The sequence below is a fragment of the Opisthocomus hoazin genome, chromosome 22 (assembly GCF_030867145.1).
Source record: "Opisthocomus hoazin isolate bOpiHoa1 chromosome 22, bOpiHoa1.hap1, whole genome shotgun sequence".
In the NCBI taxonomy this organism is placed as follows: Eukaryota; Metazoa; Chordata; class Aves; order Opisthocomiformes; family Opisthocomidae; genus Opisthocomus; species Opisthocomus hoazin.
In genome coordinates, this window is record NC_134435.1 from 1,608,388 (window position 1) to 1,625,044 (window position 16,657).

At 50.1% G+C, this 16,657-nt stretch overlaps 1 protein-coding gene across 2 annotated transcripts; it reads right to left on the reverse strand.

Moving 5' to 3' along the window:
- Positions 1 to 589: 589 nt before the first annotated feature.
- Positions 590 to 15,831, reverse strand: RNF14 (ring finger protein 14). 2 transcript variants are annotated; one of them, XM_075441447.1, is made up of 8 exons: positions 15,736 to 15,831; positions 14,909 to 15,071; positions 14,234 to 14,385; positions 13,355 to 13,882; positions 12,701 to 12,929; positions 11,829 to 12,001; positions 11,150 to 11,280; positions 590 to 9,926 (listed from the first exon to the last, which is right to left on the reverse strand). In XM_075441447.1, the coding sequence occupies exons 2-8, from the start codon at positions 15,060 to 15,062 to the stop codon at positions 9,869 to 9,871; spliced, it is 1,425 nt and encodes a 474-aa protein (XP_075297562.1). In that variant the 5' UTR covers positions 15,063 to 15,071; positions 15,736 to 15,831; the 3' UTR covers positions 590 to 9,868. The 2 variants fall into 2 exon arrangements, with proteins under 2 accessions (XP_075297562.1, XP_075297563.1); XM_075441448.1 differs by having other exon boundaries at positions 14,909 to 15,090; positions 15,736 to 15,828.
- Positions 15,832 to 16,657: the final 826 nt, after the last annotated feature.

The window sequence follows — 16,657 nt, forward strand, 5'->3', positions numbered from 1 at the left end:
GGGGAATGAAGACATCAGCAGCCCTGAGGTGGAAGACTCTCCCAGCAGGACTGCTCCTCTCCTGCAGAACCGAGGTTCGGACGCTGACTGACCAAGCCGAGTTCGGGCTGTGAGCGGGGCAAGGCGGGCAGCTGAGCTCCGAACTGCCTTCGCCGAGCGTAGCTGCCTCTGTTGGAGCTGGGGTTTTGCAGCCCTAACGCACTGACTTCACCAGTGATCTCTGTCTCTCCATTATTTCCTCAGCCTCCTGGAGAAATCACAATTAACCAATGGTTAATTAAATCCCATACTGCATAGACCAGCAGTTTCTGACCCGGTGAGGAGCGAGGCTCTGCCAGCTTTCCCATGGGAGCCTCATCTGCAAAAACGGGCAGGGACTGGCACATGTGCTCTCTGGAGCTGCCTTAGTGCATCGGCTCGCTGCGACCCCCCAGCAAACTCCTAACTGGGATTTGGGTGCTGCTGGGAGAGCTGAGCCATGAGCAGGGCTTGCAGAAAAGAGCAGCTCCCCTCCAGATCTATCCAACAGGCAACCTCGTTTCTCCTTTTATTACTAACAGTGGTGAGAAGGTAAGTGGAACATGCTGGAGCAGGAAGAGGTGACAGATGGTGGATGTTAAAAAGACTCTTTAATTACAGGATTTGGAGAGTGGGTCATTTATGCAGATAATTTTTTAATTGTTGCTTTTTTGAGGAGAAAAATCCCAGTGCTCCCAAGCAGCTCCCAGCAGCAAAAGCCCCAGTCTCTGAGCGCTGTTGGCTCTAATCACTTCAACAGAGAGAAAAAGAAAATGCTGTGCTTGTTAGAACCCCGTGGTTAAACTTCAGCTTCTTCTGCAGAGAAGTGTTTGTTTCCTTCCATCTGCTGCCTTTGCAAGGAAGGAAAATCAGCCTGTTCAGACACCAGGAAGTTCTTCAACATTTGAACAGCTAGCTGGAAACACAGAAACAATAACACGCATAAATTATCATACCTAAAAATACCCAGCATGCCAGGCACACATAAAACCCAGCCCTGGAGCAACTCCTAAGCAACATTAAGACTGCATAAAGTCTGCAGATACACGGGATGTGGGCGGCACAGGGCAGATGCACGTGCCTGGCTCTCCTGCACCGTTGCAGTTTGTTCCTCGCATCAAAACACGTTTTGCTTTTACTGGGAGCCGCCGGCTGCCTCCTGCGTCTTTGTGCACCGCATCTGCCAGAGCCACTTGCACGGGAGATTAAAGCGAGAGCCAGACCCTCTGCAGTCCCCACAGCACTGGGGTTTAAACCAAATCCAGCCGCGACGCCGGGGCTGCCTGAGCAGCGTGTTAGGGTGCTGTAAGGCCGATCCCAAATCGCAGCAGCTCTCCGTGCCTCGGAGGGGACAAAGTGCCGCAAAGAAGGCCAGGCTGGTGGCAGGGATGGGTGACGCCTGTCCACGGGCCGCCCCGATGGCAGGCAAACCCGACAGCCCGCATGGCACCCCAGGCAGGGACGCGCCTGTTGCCCTGCAGCCCTCCGCTGTGGGCAGCCCGTGGTGTCTCTCGCGATCGATTCCTACGCGGTCTGTGCCTGCAGTATTTGCTTTTCAGAGATCTTCGAGCCCTGGCCGCGTTTCCGTGGTAACGCTGAGCCATGCGATGTGGGCTGTCTGCAGAGCTGAGGGGCTGCAGCAGTTCTGGCTTTGCACACCAGAACCCGCGGGTGCGCCGCAGTAACGGTGACGTTCTCTTCACCGCGACTCCCGCGTCGGGCGTGCAGGTCCGGAGGAAGGCTCAGCGCATTCCCTTCGTGCCGGCCGCGCCTGGCGAAGGGACCGAGGCAGCCCCAGGCCGGGAAGCGTTCAGCCCTCAGCCAGGTCCCCGCCGCCCCTCCATCCCAGCGAGGCGCAGCCCCCCGTTCGCCAGCGCCTCTGTCCTGCGCCTACGAACCCACGGGCGCTCGGTGCCCTGGGGACCGATGGGGCTATCGCACCGATACGACCCCGATGGGAGGAGCGGCAAAGCCGTTTCACGCAGAACCGAAGCCCGGGCTGCCCCGCACAGCGGGAGAGCCGAGGATGCCGCCGCTGTCAGCCCTCCACCCAGCACTGCAGCCACGGGAGTACCTTCCTGCCTGCTGGTAACCACGGCTGATGGAACACATGGTGCTTGCCATTTATTTCGTCTCTGTGGCCTAAAACTCTTCCCGTGTCTGACCACAGCCATCTGGCTACGGCCCGTCACACCCATCCTTCCCCATCCGAATGCAGACCAAGCCAGGACTTCTCAGCATCCGCGATGAGACAGTATCAGGAGCACTCAGTCGTTTAAATTATTAAAATAAGAAGGAACTGCACAGGCTGGATCCTAGCAAAGCAATTTGTATATTGCTCTTTCTTCTAATGAAAGTGAAAAGCTGTCTAACTTTGAAGTAAGAGCTTTGCATCTCAACAGCGAAACAAGACTTTGCAAGCAGAGGTCGGGAATGTTTCCGTCACAGCTTGAAGGCAGCCGGGGCAAGAGGAGGAAGGGCTTTTGGGGATGCCACTGCCGTCAGGAACCTCACAAATGTCAGCAGGTCACGCTCTGTTCACTGTTGTAATCACAGAATCATTAAGGCTGGAAAGGACCTCTAAGATCACCAAGTCCAACCATCCACCCCCACGCCTGCTAAACCATGTCCCCAAGTGCCACGTCTACACGGTTTTTGAACCCCTCCAGGGATGGGGAGCCCACCACTGCCCTGGGCAGCCTGGTCCAGTGCTTCACAACTCTTTCGGTGAAGAAATTTTTCCTGATATCCGATCTGAACCTCCCCTGGTGCAACTTGAGGCCGTTTCCTCTTGTCCTGTCGCTGGTTACTTGGGAGCAGAGACCAACCCCCGCCTCACCACAACCTCCTGTCAGGGAGCTGCAGAGGGCTATCGAGGGACCGGTCCGTTTCTGAAGCGGTGATGAAATAGCCCCTTCAGAAGAAAGAGCACAGATTAGTGGGCAAACCTAAAGCTCCAAAGGTGAAAAAACGTACAAGACAAATATTTGCTAATGCTAATTTTACTCTGGCCAAGAAGTTTTTCTGTGAACAATCCTAATCGAGCAGCATTAGGGAATAGGCAGTCCAGTGTGGATTCGTAGCAGTCAAGGGGAAAAAATTATGCAGCAAGTTATTTCCCAGGCTTCGGCACAGTTTTTTAATCGTTCTTGCTAACGCGAGCTGGCGGAACGCTGAAAAGGCAGGAAGAGCTGAGGCACAGCGTGTGCCTGCTTTTCTGGAACATCTGTTGCATGTTAGTATGAGCGTGCATCTCATAGGAGCTGTTGTGATTGATTTAATTTTGCTATTTAGGGAAATAAAAACAACTTGGGTGAGTTGAGGGAGTCACAAATGACAGAGAAGGCAGTGCTCCATCACCGCCACGGCAAGCGCGTACAGGTGGTTTCTGTTCTGCGTGATATTCTTTCTGCTGGTCTTAGTCCCGTGCGTGCTCTGTTACCAGGTCTCCCACGGGATCACCCGGAAAGCTACCATTCCTTCTTGTGGAATGACTTCTTTAAGCATCTTGACATCTCAGCAGAAAACGTTCACATTTTGGATGGAAATGCACCGGATCTACAGGCAGAGTGTGATGCATTTGAGGATAAAACCAAAGCAGCTGGAGGAACTGAACTCTGTTGGAGGTGAAAACCCGAAGGACTGGCAGGCAGCACTGCCGTTCCTCCACCAGCTCTCTCATTTATTGTCAGGAGAGCTCGTTTTCAGCGCAGTGCAGCGGATGTGCAGGGAAAGCCAACCACACTCCATCGCCCCGGGTGCTGGCAGCCTTGTCTTCCAGTGCAGCGCTCCCCCAGTTTTCAGCATGGCAATCCAGTAAGCGAATTGCTCAGGAAACGCTTAGCAGGAGACACAGGCAGGGCTAGAACTGCACCGAACACAAATCGTACTGCAGTTGCCAGTGCTAACAGGAAATTGCTAGGAGCAGTCAGAGTCCTCTGAGCCAGCAGGAGCTCAGCGCAAGCTCTTCCTGTCGGTTTGCCTGACCATTCCGCCATCTGCTTGCTGTCCCAGCGCAATTAGGGAAGAGTCCTTGTTGACTTCAGAGGGGGCTTTTGCTGTCATTCCTACCAGAAGCAAATTTAAGCTTGAGCAGAAAAATTGCAAGTGTTTTTCTTAGATCTGTATCTATTCCTGAAGCATTGAATGTCCCTCTGATAGGAGTGCTGCTGGCTCTGCCTCCTACAGCAACCGCTACAGCCACGGAGCTGCTTCTCAAACTGTCTCTGTCACAGGTATTGGCCCAGACGGTCACATCGCCTTCAAGGAGCCCGGGTCAAGTTTGGTGTCCAGGACGCGAGTGAAGACCTTGGCTATGGACACCATATTGGCTAACGCCAGGTTCTTTGATGGTGACCTCTCCAAAGTCCCCACAATGGCTTTGACGGTCGGAGTAGGCACTGTCATGGATGCCAGAGAGGTTAGGAGAAAAGCAGTGACTCGGTGGCTCTTGAGCAGGGCTTCCCAGCGCAGCTGCAGGTCACCCAGCCTCAGAGCAGCATTGCACCCTGCTGGTGCAGGCCAGCGTGTGCTTCTCCTGCCACAGGCAGCTGAACACCTGCTCCTCCTGCTCTCCTGCAGCGCTGCGGAAGGGCTCGTGCTCCGTCTTCCTTTTTCACTCTGCTAACACCTACGTTTGTGGAACGCTGCAGTACAGCTGTGATCCACAGGGAGCTAGAGAGGCTTGGGAGGATGCCTTTGGTTAAGAATCTCATCTGGGGAAAGAACTGCAAGAATCACTGGATCACTTGACGCTACACCAGCAGATCATGAAAACTGTGTGGGATGGCTTTAATTGCGTCTATACCTCGACTGAACTTGCCAAGTCTCAGCATACAGGTGCCTAACAGGGGAGCTCAAAGGATCCAGGTCATTAACATAACCCACCAGGCTATGATTTAATTGGCAAATATAATGCAGCCAGAGCAACCAATTGTCACACAGTGCCCCTGCAGAGGATGACAGATCCCCCTGCTAGGGACCGGGGCGGCTCTCCCTTGGTTCAGCAGGGCGCGGGTGTGCTCTCTCTGAACGCGCCGTCTACACCCTAACTGCCACCCTCTGTGTCTCCGAGCCCAGGTGATGATTCTTATCGCAGGAGCCCACAAAGCCTTTGCTTTGTACAAAGCCATCGAGGAAGGCGTCAACCACACGTGGACAGCATCTGCTTTCCAGCAGCACCCCAACGCGGTGTTTGTGTGCGGTGAGGACACCACGCTGGAACTCAAAGTTAAGACCATGAAGTACTTTCAAGGTGAGTGTTTGACCAGGCCGGGCGGCTGCTGTGCTCAGTTTTCAGGTGGCACAAGCCACGCTTTGCATGTCTGTTTCTGTTTGATCAGCTCCCAAAGGAGCACGTTCTGTAACGGCTGAGGCGCACAACCACCATAACAGCGCAAAGGCAACGCTTGACTGTGCGGGCATGGGAGCAGAGGAACAAGGACGCTAGTAATGCCTAATTTCATTAGCATCCAAAGAATGAGAATTTTGCTTTATTATGTCTACTGAAGTCATCTTTTTACTCGCTACATTAGGTTTAACGCTGGTCCACAACAAGCTTGTGGAGCCCTTGTGGAGCATGAAGGAGATGGGAGCAGAAAGCCGCCAGCCTAAGCAGCCGCACAGCGATGAACCTCTGCTGCTCTGAGGAGTGCTGAACCAGCTGTTCTGGTGACAGCCAGCTGTGAAGAAAGGGAATTGCTGCAGAAACTCGTATGTGTTCTTAAATTAGCAAAACGATTATGTGCTTGCTTCTTTCCATTAAAAAGACAGATGCCAAACACCTGCCTTAATTAACCAAATGAGGATGGGATCCAGTGCACTCTGTTCCACAAACTTCTGCCACTAACTTACTCTCTGAAGGTAAAGTCAACGGCGAGTGAGTTTTTAATCTATGAAGCAACTGGAATCACGTGGACTGAAGGCCCCAAAAGGTAAAGGTGAAGATATACGGAAGTACAATTTTGTAGAAACCGAGCCAGTAATTGCTTTGGGATGTCTTCCTTGCAATTAGGACAAGTGCCTTCTGCATTATAGTCATTTTTACACACTCTTACTTTATAGTCATTGAAAATGGGAACTGAGCCTGTTAAGCCTGAGGAGGGGAAGGCTTCAGCATGACCTCATAGCACTGTGCTTCACAGCTACGAGGAGGTCATCGAGATGACGCAGCGCATGGGGGGAAGATGAGAAGAGACAACGGGAGCTGGAGTTGAGACAAGATGCTCAGACTGGATAGAAGGAAAAAAACCCACCCGTGAGGACAGTCAAGCAGCGGGGCAGGTTCCCCAGGGAGCTGCAATCTGTCCTCAAGAGGTTTTGAAGACCTGGCTGGATAAAGCCCTGGCTGAACCCCACTTTGAGCTGGATGTTGGACCCGAGACCATCTCAGCAAACGAGAGGCTACAAGGAGCATCTGCCAGCGCTGTATTAACAATGCAGTTTATGCATCTGCGTGATCTTATTTGTTGTCACGCAAGAAGCCTTACCTATTCAGCCTCAGGGTAGAATTTTGTATGCCCTGGTGCTTCATGAAGTACTACAGGAGGGCAGACTTGTTCAGATTAAGCGTAAATGACCTCTCTCTCTGCTGCTCAGCACTGTTATTTGTGTCAGCGCAGAGCCTGAAAGTTCTCTCTCCCTCCTTCCCGTGCTTTGCCTTGCTACAAGGAAATGCCCAGTAAGCCTCAAAGGGAGCAGTCTGCTCCCTCTGGCCTCAGCCTGTGTTTAGTCACAGAAGCCCCACAGCAGTGGTCAACAGCCTGTACGGGGAAGACCCACCCAGGTCATTCCTGGGTTTCCTATCAAACGCTGTCGAGTGAGGGGCAAGACAAGCTGGCAAGCATTTATTTTCTTTGTGCAGAAATTTTGTAAGCTGTTGATCTGTAATGTCTCAATTTTTTTCTGAATGGTCACACTGCCTGTGTCTGGTGCTCAGACTCACTGTGCCAGTCCAACCTGGCACTGTTCATGAGGCTAAGCGCGATGCCATCTTTGAACAGCAGCACCACAACCTCTGAAGAATGAGAAAGCCCTGTTACTTTGCACAAGACTTCTCTATCACCTAGAACCAAAGCTGTAGTGAAAGCAGTTTGGTAGAAATAGCTGCTGCGGCTCCCTGCGTCAGGAGCTTCCCCCCTTGTCTCGTAACTGCTGGCGGCTTTGCACCAAACACCGGCAGAGGGGCTGTCCTGCCAGGCAGCAGCCATGTCATATAAAAAAGTGGGGATCTTTAAAGGAGAAAAAAGGTCACAGCTCACTCTCTTTTACCACAAAGTGTCTCCAAATAATCTAGGGCTCGTTCTGTGTCTGCAGAGAAATGGAGAAAGTGAGGTCTACAATAGGAGAAAGTATGCACAGAGGAAAAATCTGTGCCATGTTACCGGAGCTGCCTGCCTTGCTCTGTCCGTGAAGACAGGTTCTGGTGTTAGCTGTACTACCTTTCCAGCTGACTATCCCACGAGCACAGTCCTTCCTTGTCCCCTCCTCAGAAGGTTTGTCCTCCTCTCCCTCACCACAGAGTGCGGGAGCTCCTGCCCACAGGTCCCCACGTGCCTGGAACTCACAGACGTGGTGGCGACTACGTCGCTGTTCCTCCTCTGTCCACACAAAGCTCTTGAAAGCAGGGGTGGTTCACTGCCACATCTTGAAATACCTCACCACAGCGCCTGTGCTCTGGCAGACATCCCCAGCCACGGCTTCTCATCCCAACGTACCCTTTGGTGTGCAGACCCCATGCTCAGCCCACCTCTGTCCTGGCAGAAGGGACCTGGCCAGCCTCCGGCAGGTTTAAGGGATCCAACACCAGCTCCTCCATCCAGGCAGGAAAACAGGGTTGAAGCACACCCACTTCTCACAAATGTTCCCCATCTGCCCACACATGCAGCTTAGCGGGAGGAAAGGCCCTTCTCAAAGCAGGAAGCCTCTGGACTCGGCCTGTGGAGTTAAAAATTGTGGCCAGAGTGGAAACCGCCGTGGGGATTGCAGCTGAAAGCTGGCCGCCACATCCAGCACAGTGCTCCCACAGTGGTGTCACCACGGCCACCATCTGCCAGGCAGGGGCTTGCATCGCCCAGGGCAAACCAGCGCCCTTGGGGCGTGAGGGCCCTTCGCGTACGTAACCGTCCAGACGTCCATCAGCAGAACACGTCCTGTGCCAGCCTCGCGCGCGAGCTCTGCGCGGGTCCGGTCTGTGTCACCCTGCAGACCACGCCAGCGGGCGCCTCGGCCCCGCGGCACACAGGCACTGGGCGATCGCCGCCCAGACGCCGAACTGAGCTCCGGCCCACGGCCGACCTGCGCGGCCACAGACACGCCGTAATGAAGACAACCAGGGAGACAACTGCATTTACTGTCTTAAAGTGAATTTAGTGCATGTGAAAGGTGCAGGAAACACAATTTAAACCATACACAATGGAACCTTTCCCTACACGCTGTCCTATAGCCTAAGCCAAGACAAGAGATCTGCTCTTACCATCTCCTATCTTTTTAATCACTGCCAATTCTAATAGCACAGACTTCTATCCTCTGTGAATGCAACTAAATTGGCACTGACTGGGGACAGATATCAGAGTACAAATTCATTTACTAAGAGTCAAAATTGAGCGAGAGGTTTTCACCTTGAATTTCTGAAGCCTTCCAGCTCCTGAGCTATCCATCTGGACCCTGCTAGTTGTTTTGAATGCAGCACATGCAGTTTTAATTTCAAAATACACTTTTAGACCATTCTGCAAGTGGAAAAACTTCTAAAAAATTAGTGGTTCCTTCCAGTAATTACTTTCATGCTCAAAAAACTACTTACCGAGCTTTTGGGGGAAACAATATGGTTTTTGAAATATTGTGAAGTGCAAGAGCGGTGGACATCAGGTATCTAGTCCAGAAGCAAAACTGTCAACTGATCAAATCTCTTACATGAAGAATTAGTAAAAAATAAGTTACTTCATGATCTGAAAAGTCGAGGTAATTTTCCCCATCTTGAAGAATTCATGTGAATCTCAACTATGTATCCATAAAAATGCGTTTCAATATCTGACTGATACTTTTCGTCCTCTCACTGGCCACATACTCAGCTCGTCGCCTTAGCACTCATCACTGTCAAAACAAGGAGAGGCAACGTGAGTGAATACAACAGCAACACCGAGATGAGCGATCACACGGATTCAGATTCCTGGAAATGGTCATTGGTCATTTTCTGCCAAAGCACACAGCAGCGCAAAGACCCAGGCACTGCAGCCAGGAAGGAGGAGGCTAGGGATAATCAATCATCATTAGAAGTACCAGTGACAGAGCAATGAGCTGCTCTTCTGAGAAACAGGTCAGGAAATGCTACAGAAACAATAGCCTCGGTTGCTGAATACTGCAGAAATTTTCTGTATTGTACCAGAAACTCTCCCTGTCCAAGCAGCATTGCTAAGAGCTCCACAAAGAGCGCTACAGCTGAAACAAAACTGCCCTAAAACCCGCAGTGGATACGCCAAGATCCTCGAAAGGTCAGTCTCCCTCATGGAAACCCCCAAATGTCTCTGCTTTGGGGCTTCAGTTTTGTGTCTGCTTTTCAAAAAGGGGCACCTCTTAGTATACATTTTCCCAGTAATTTTCCAACTTCTGACTGGTGGTACCTATCTTTAGCAATGGGTATGGTTTTTAGGGCCTTCAGTGGTGATCCTGACCACAGGATGGGTAAAGTGTTCTCTTTTGGTTTTGGCAACAGCCTCTGAAGTGTGAGCATCCTGCAGAGCAACGCAGTTATCATTCTTCTGTCACAGAATGGAAGTGAAAAGCAAACAAATGACAAAAAAACTGGAAAGCATCCGTCTCTGGTTTGTTCAGCTTCTGTTGCTAGAGAAAGCTACTAGTCTTCATCTTCATCTTCCCAGAACCCACCATCAACATGCATGGCTTGAAACAATCTGCAAGACAGCCAGTAATTCACATCAGGATGTAAGAAAAGTAAAATACGTACAAAAAAAAAACACCAAACAACAATATAAATGTGACAGAAAATACAAAACCAGCAAGTTTTGCAATTTTTTCCAGTATCATAAACCACACCCACACCGCAGTCCTCAAAGTCGACTAAAATAAGCTACTCTGCACTTCTCTGGCACGTTACACCAGAGGGTTTTACAGTACCTTATAAACACGATGATTCAAGAAACCCCTGAAAATATTCATAATCCAAAACGTATGAAAAGGCACCCAGCATGCTGCCATTCCTAGTTGGTCCTCAGGCAGTACATAATCAGCAGCCCCGCCTGCCTGCTCCAAACCGCTTGCAGTCTAATCGGACGATACGGAGCAGGGCAAACAACCCTAACATAAACGGTAGGGGGGAACGATGGGGAAGAAAATGTTTTTTTAATAAAACAGATGAGCTTAGTCAAGATAGGTAGAGGTTAAGCTGAACTGAAAGAAAAAACAACACTAGAAAAATAGAAAGGAAACCAGGGTAGGAAGTGAAAAAACCCACTGTTGGGGGAAGAGGGAATGCTGAAAAGAAGACCAAAGAAAGAAAAAAAAAAAATCCTGCCAGCCACATCTCTTAAAGCAGAACGACGGTGGAGGATTGAGTCAACTACTGGTATTTCGACTTCCGTAGCCAGGCACTCTGCATCACAGCGATGGGCACGTAACCCAGCAGGATACACACAAGCTTAGAGGCTGCCATTATTACCCCTCTCTGACCTGCCAGCGTTTCATTTGTCCAGAGAGCAGCGGCATCCTTTGCCTCTCGATACACCCCTAAGAGTGACGACGTAAGGCAAGTTGGCAGCTTTGCAGAAGGAGCTTTACTTACCCAAAACCTCGTGTTGCACCTGAACATCTGCAAGGAAACGTTTCACTACAGGCTGTCTCTCAGTCAGAGGTGGCAAATAGAGCACCAGGAACAGGCCCAGAAGACTTCTCCAGATTTTTAAACTAAAATTTCTTAAAAAGCAAAACCATACCCTGAATCACTCCTGATTTTTTTATTGTTAGTGTCGGGTCCTTGTAAGTGTAAATATTTGAGAGAAGAAATTGTGTCTTGAACTGTATAGCTACAAATTTCAAGGTAAGAATAATCTGGGAGAGACTAAGAAAAAGCAGAAAAATAAGTGGCAGGGCACTGGAAGAAATACCTGGAACTACACACCTGTTAAAGCACGGGGAAGATGGATCATTGAAGTGCCGGTACGGGTTCACCCTTGACAAAGAACCCATACAAAGCCAGCAGAAGTACTGCATGCAGCCCGTACACGTCATTTTGTTACAACCATCTAGTTTCTGAGGGGAAGAAAACAAGAAACAGCAGTAACAAAATCTTGCCGTGTCAGTCTTCAGGCCTGCCTCAATACGCTAACAGTCCCCAAAAACCCATCAACCCCGACTCTGTCACAACACCGATATTGTTCGCTGTTCAAAAGACCTAGGAGCTAGAATCACACAACTGTAAATTACCTGCAATAATACTGGAAATTAACATTTTTCTGAAGCTAGTTTTATCTCCTGGCTGCAGTCTGAAACAGCGGCAGCCTGAAACACGTGGGAAACAAAGGGGTTCTGCGGACTCACAGTCAGCCTGGACCTTTTTAGTGCTGGAGTCCGAACAACACCAGCTGCTGGATTTATTCAAGTCCCTGAGCTCCAGAAACACCACCTCCTTTCCTACACACCACACATAGAAATGGAGAGTTCTCTTACCATTTCCTAGAAATTTACCTTCCCTGGTGGACTTGGTGGCTACAAGTAAATCTCTGTTCCCGCCTAAATACTGACTTAACTTGTGTTTGCTTCTGTCAAGAGTTACTTCAGCCTTTCCCCTCCACGCTTACCTCTATATGAGTACCACAGCAAGGACAAGACTTGGAGTTCTTTTCTAGCCACTCTTTACTCTCCATCTCCTCAAGGGCTTTCTGAATCACTCGTTTGCCATAGCGTTGTTCCAAAAATCTTTTAGTTGCCTCATCTGCTTCTAAATATTCATTTCGCAAATCCATTAATTTCTCTGGGGAACAAAACAAAACAAAAAACCCAAACAAAACAAAACAAAAGAGCTTTTGTAATGTATTATATAAAGAAGTCCAGCTAATAACAGCATAAAGTATTCTCAAAAGAAACAAACGTTAATTAATGAATTGACAAGCGTTAATTAAAAAGCAAGTAAAACATTAGAATACATAAGCAAAAGCTGACAGTGTTAAATCCCCCTACCTCAAAATTCAACGGCTTTAGACTGTTTCATTATAAAAGAGACCAGTTGATGGAATTCGAACAGGTCTACCATGTCAAATAAATTGAAAAATTGAAATATTTTTTCTAAGAATACATTTAATGAATCTTCGTCACGGGATTTTGAGGCCAAGCAGTCAGAGGAGCATCCACCTGACTCCTGTGTCAACTCTGACAACAGAAAGTAGTGGATTCATAGGAAAAGGTAAAAAAAGGCGCACACAAAATTACTCTTCCCCTGCTGTGGCCTCTCAGCATTTGGCAGTCAGCAGTTTAGGGGCCTCCTGAGCTGTGCAAGGTCATCAAAGGACTAATTTTTAATAGCTGGCAACAGACCTACTCCCAATGAATCTGTCTGATCTTTTGGAAAGCTCACGTGGTGATGAGCTTCCTGGCTTAATTTCTGACTTTCTTTTTTTTTTTTCACACAAAACCTAATTGCTTCCTGACGCAGTTCTGAAAGACGACGACTCACCTGCGGTGACTTTACATGGAGAGACCCCATGGTAAGTCATTTTACAGAGAGTACAGAAAGCATAGTTGCAGCAGGAACATATGCCCATGGTGCAGCCTGGTTCTTGCATGACTGGCGTCTGACAGCCCGGGCGAGGGCAATACACGACATCCGCCATCAGGTCCAAGCTAGACTGCAGAAGCAGGCGGTCGTAACGCGCAAACAGCTGCTCTCCAACCAACTCTTTAACCTAAACCAAGGTCAAAGACAGATCACATGCATCTGACGTTCTGAGCCTGCCAGCTTCAGCAAAAAACAGCAAGTCAATGGAAAAGTACCTATGGCTGGGATGAATCCACTTTCTATTCTCCAGCAGCTCATGAAAATACTCCTAGAAATGCTATTTTAATAGTAATTCATCAAACGAAAAGCATGCGGTGTCAAACGCAATGGGACCCTGATTCAGGCCTCTGACCAACGCCAGTACCAGGAGAGCTGGCAACGCACGTGCCTTCTGGCCCACCTTTAGCTCTGATGCCTCTGCGTGGCTCGGGGTATGAAAAAACCTTCTGCAGGCCTATTCCCAGTGCTCACCAGAAAGAGCCACGCCTTGTCTTCTGCAGTTATCGGTAAGTCAGCAGAACTCTACCATCACTGCTCGCACACTCGTATTACCTGGCCAGGAGTGGCAACAGAAGAACACTTCGGCTCTGGGCAGTTGAGACAGTGGACCTGGCCATCCCTGATCTGTATTTCGAAGTAGTCCTTCAGGCACGCTTTGCAGTACACGTGGCTGCACTCGGTGAAGTACATACACTCACTGCCCAGCTTCTCACAGAAGCAGATATTGCACAAGTACATCTTACTGTTAAAGCACTTCCTCCTCTGAGCCTGATCAAAGTCCAAGATCTCCCTGATCAGACTCGACAACGATTCCACATCCTGCACAGCCCTCGCGTCGATGACTTCTTCTTCAGCTGCGGCAGAGCCTGCTGCACCGTCACAATCCTTCTCAGCATCGGGAGGGATCAAAGGCGTCCTGCTCTGCCCACTCCCTTGACAGCACATTTTTAGCTCATATGGGGAGGAAATATTCAGGTAACTCAGCGTTTCTTCCTTCAGAAACTGCATCCAGGCAAATAAGACCACGCAGCCTCGATTCTCTTCCCACACGTTGTCTAAATGTTTGCAAAGAGCACTGAGCTGGAAAAGAAAGACAATTCCAGGTTTCAATAAGTTGTGATGACTCGTTACCGTTTTCCTCCCCCGTGGTCCTCCTCAGTGCATACTTAGATTTCAGACTCTGGAGGATTTATATATAGATAAAACACGTATCAAAGTAATGGTTGCAGGTGCAAGCTTTCACTCCTCAGAATGGCGACCAAATAAGAACAAATATGTGACAGGAGAAGAGCCAACTGAAAGAGCAATGTAATCGTTTAGGTCTTAATTTTACTTTTGTCTATGGCCTTCACATCCCCCAGAGCACCATTAGTGACAAACTTACTTGTGATCACAAAAGCTCTGCTAAAACACTAAAACTACTCTGCAAACCTGGGCTTGGGAGAGCCATTTCCCACTGAGGGTAAACGCCGGCGGGGAGGTGGACGGGTAGTCTGGTGGCAGCTCGAAATTCAGCACCAGGGGAGGCAGGAAGCAAACGGTGTATTCAAAGCCGTTGCTCTGGAGGCTCTCCGTGGAACTGCCTGAATCGAAGGGAATTGAGACAGTCTGAGAAACAACAAGAAAATGAAAACTAATGAACTGTAACTGTTTATGACAGATAGCTCTTTTCATCTGATAGACTTCTGGGCTTAAAACAATTTATTCAACTCTAAACAACAAAACTCTTCAGTGCAGTAAAATGTCACGGGGTTGTATGCATGCGGTTACATCAGTGAGCGCCACTGCTGTGGAATACCAGACCCTGCACAAACCAAGAACCTGGAGGACATACCCTCAAGAGGGGAAAAAGAAAAAGAAAAAAGAATTTAATTATTCCAAAGCAATACTATTACTCACCTCTAATTTTAAAGTTCACTGAGGAGGTTACGTGTATGAGGATGCAATCACCCCCTCAGACGCAAACCCCAGCACTGCCCCAGGCACCGGGGCAGCCACGGCTTTAGCACTCCCACAGCTCGCCGGAGCAGAGACCACCTCAGCACCTACCTGAAAATTACCTGGGTAAAAACCAATTTCAGGATAACGCAAAGCACCTCAACTCACCACTCACAAAAACTTTGAAGTTTTGGGGCAACTCCAGACAAATTCTTGTTTCTCCTCCTTGGGCAGACTCGGCTCTCTTAAACTCATCTTCATCGTAGATGCTAGCCAAAGCCAGCAGCTCGTCCTCCTGAGCTTCTTTGTCTTCTGAAGACATTTAAATTTTCTGCGGAGTTAACAGCACTCTACGAGATCAATCACGTTAACGCTTCCTATTCAAATTATTAGTTTGAGGTAGTTGTGTTATACTACTGTAGGAAGATTTAGAAATGCGAGTAACTGACAGAAAACAATGTGTAATTACATAATTAAATAATATTATATAGTTATATATAATTGCATTTAATTAAGCTTTTTTGCAGGTTGGGAAAATATTGGTAGCTTTATGAAATAAAAAAACACCCTAACAGAGTGTGGAAAGTCAAAAAGCAAAGTGTTAGCGGCTAAAGACAGCTGTAAGGGGGAAAAACAGTGAAACGCGCCGACGGCAAGTGACAGAGGGGCATTTCCTTAACGTTTGGAAGGGGAACAGGGTGCGGGGCCTGCCGAGGGCAGCGCTGCCGGGGGCCCCCGCGCCGAGTCCGGCCCCCGCTGCGGGCCCGCCCAGGCCAACACCCCCCCGCCGCGCTCGGGGAGGGAAAATCCCGAGCGAGGCCCTGCGGGGAGCAGCGGCGAGAATTCAACGCCAAGCTCCAGGCCCCGCTGCCCCACGCTCGCTCTCCCACCCCGCCCGCGGCTCTAAGGCCCGCACGCCCAGCGCCGCCGGCCGCCAGCCCGCGTCCCCGCTCCTCCGCCCGGCCCGACCCCCCGCCGCGGCCTGCCCGCCTCACCGGTCACCGCGGGCCCGGGGAGGGCGAGGCGCGGCCGGGCCCAGCTCAGCCTCTCACGGCGCGGCCCGGCCGGCGCCGCGGCGCGGAGAGCAGAGAAGCTGCCGGCCGGAAGCACCGCTCCACGAAGCCGCAGCGCCCCCGGCGGCCGGGAGGAACGGCCGTCCCTCCGCTCGCCGCCACGCACCGGGCCCCCCCCGCGCTCATTAGCCCTACTTCATTAAGGCGGGTCGGGACGAAGGTCTGGAAAGCACAACTTCAGCGCCAAGGACGCAGCCCTCGCTGCCACCCCGCCCGCAATCACCAGCTGGAGAAGGGGACCCAGGAGAACCTAGTGCCTTTATTTCTTGGAAGAGCACAAGGGGTGTTTCAGCAGTGGGTTTGACACGTACAGACTAACAGCAGCGAGCTCAGCAACATCAGTACGAGAAGCAAATCATTCTAGAAAGGTCATAGAAAAACAAACAAAACACCAAGTGTGTCACGTCTCTCTTCCAAGGGAGAAAAAAAGAAAGGAATGCTCTAAACAAAAGCCCAAGCATTCCTATGAAGGCCTCGTGGAAGCAAGCATCCCCCCAAGGAAGGGCACAGAGCTGCTCTAGAGCAGACGTAGAGCCCCTGCTCTGCAACCCGCAGCCTGGAAGCAGGACTGCGGCACTAAACCCCGGTGAGCCGACACTGAGTGAAGCTGCAGGAGGAGCAGCCCCAGCGTTACCAGGCACTGCTGTGATCCACAACAGAAAGCAAGCTTCAGCAGGTGCCGTCTCGCTACTCTGGACTGACTCACCCTGGACAGTAACAGGAAGAATCAGCTTTTTGTTTCTGTAGGTTTAAGACAAATACCAAAAATCTAAACACAGTAACAGGAAGAAAGAGCTACTCCTAGGAGCAGTAACTACCTGCATGTTCTGCCCTGCACTGACCC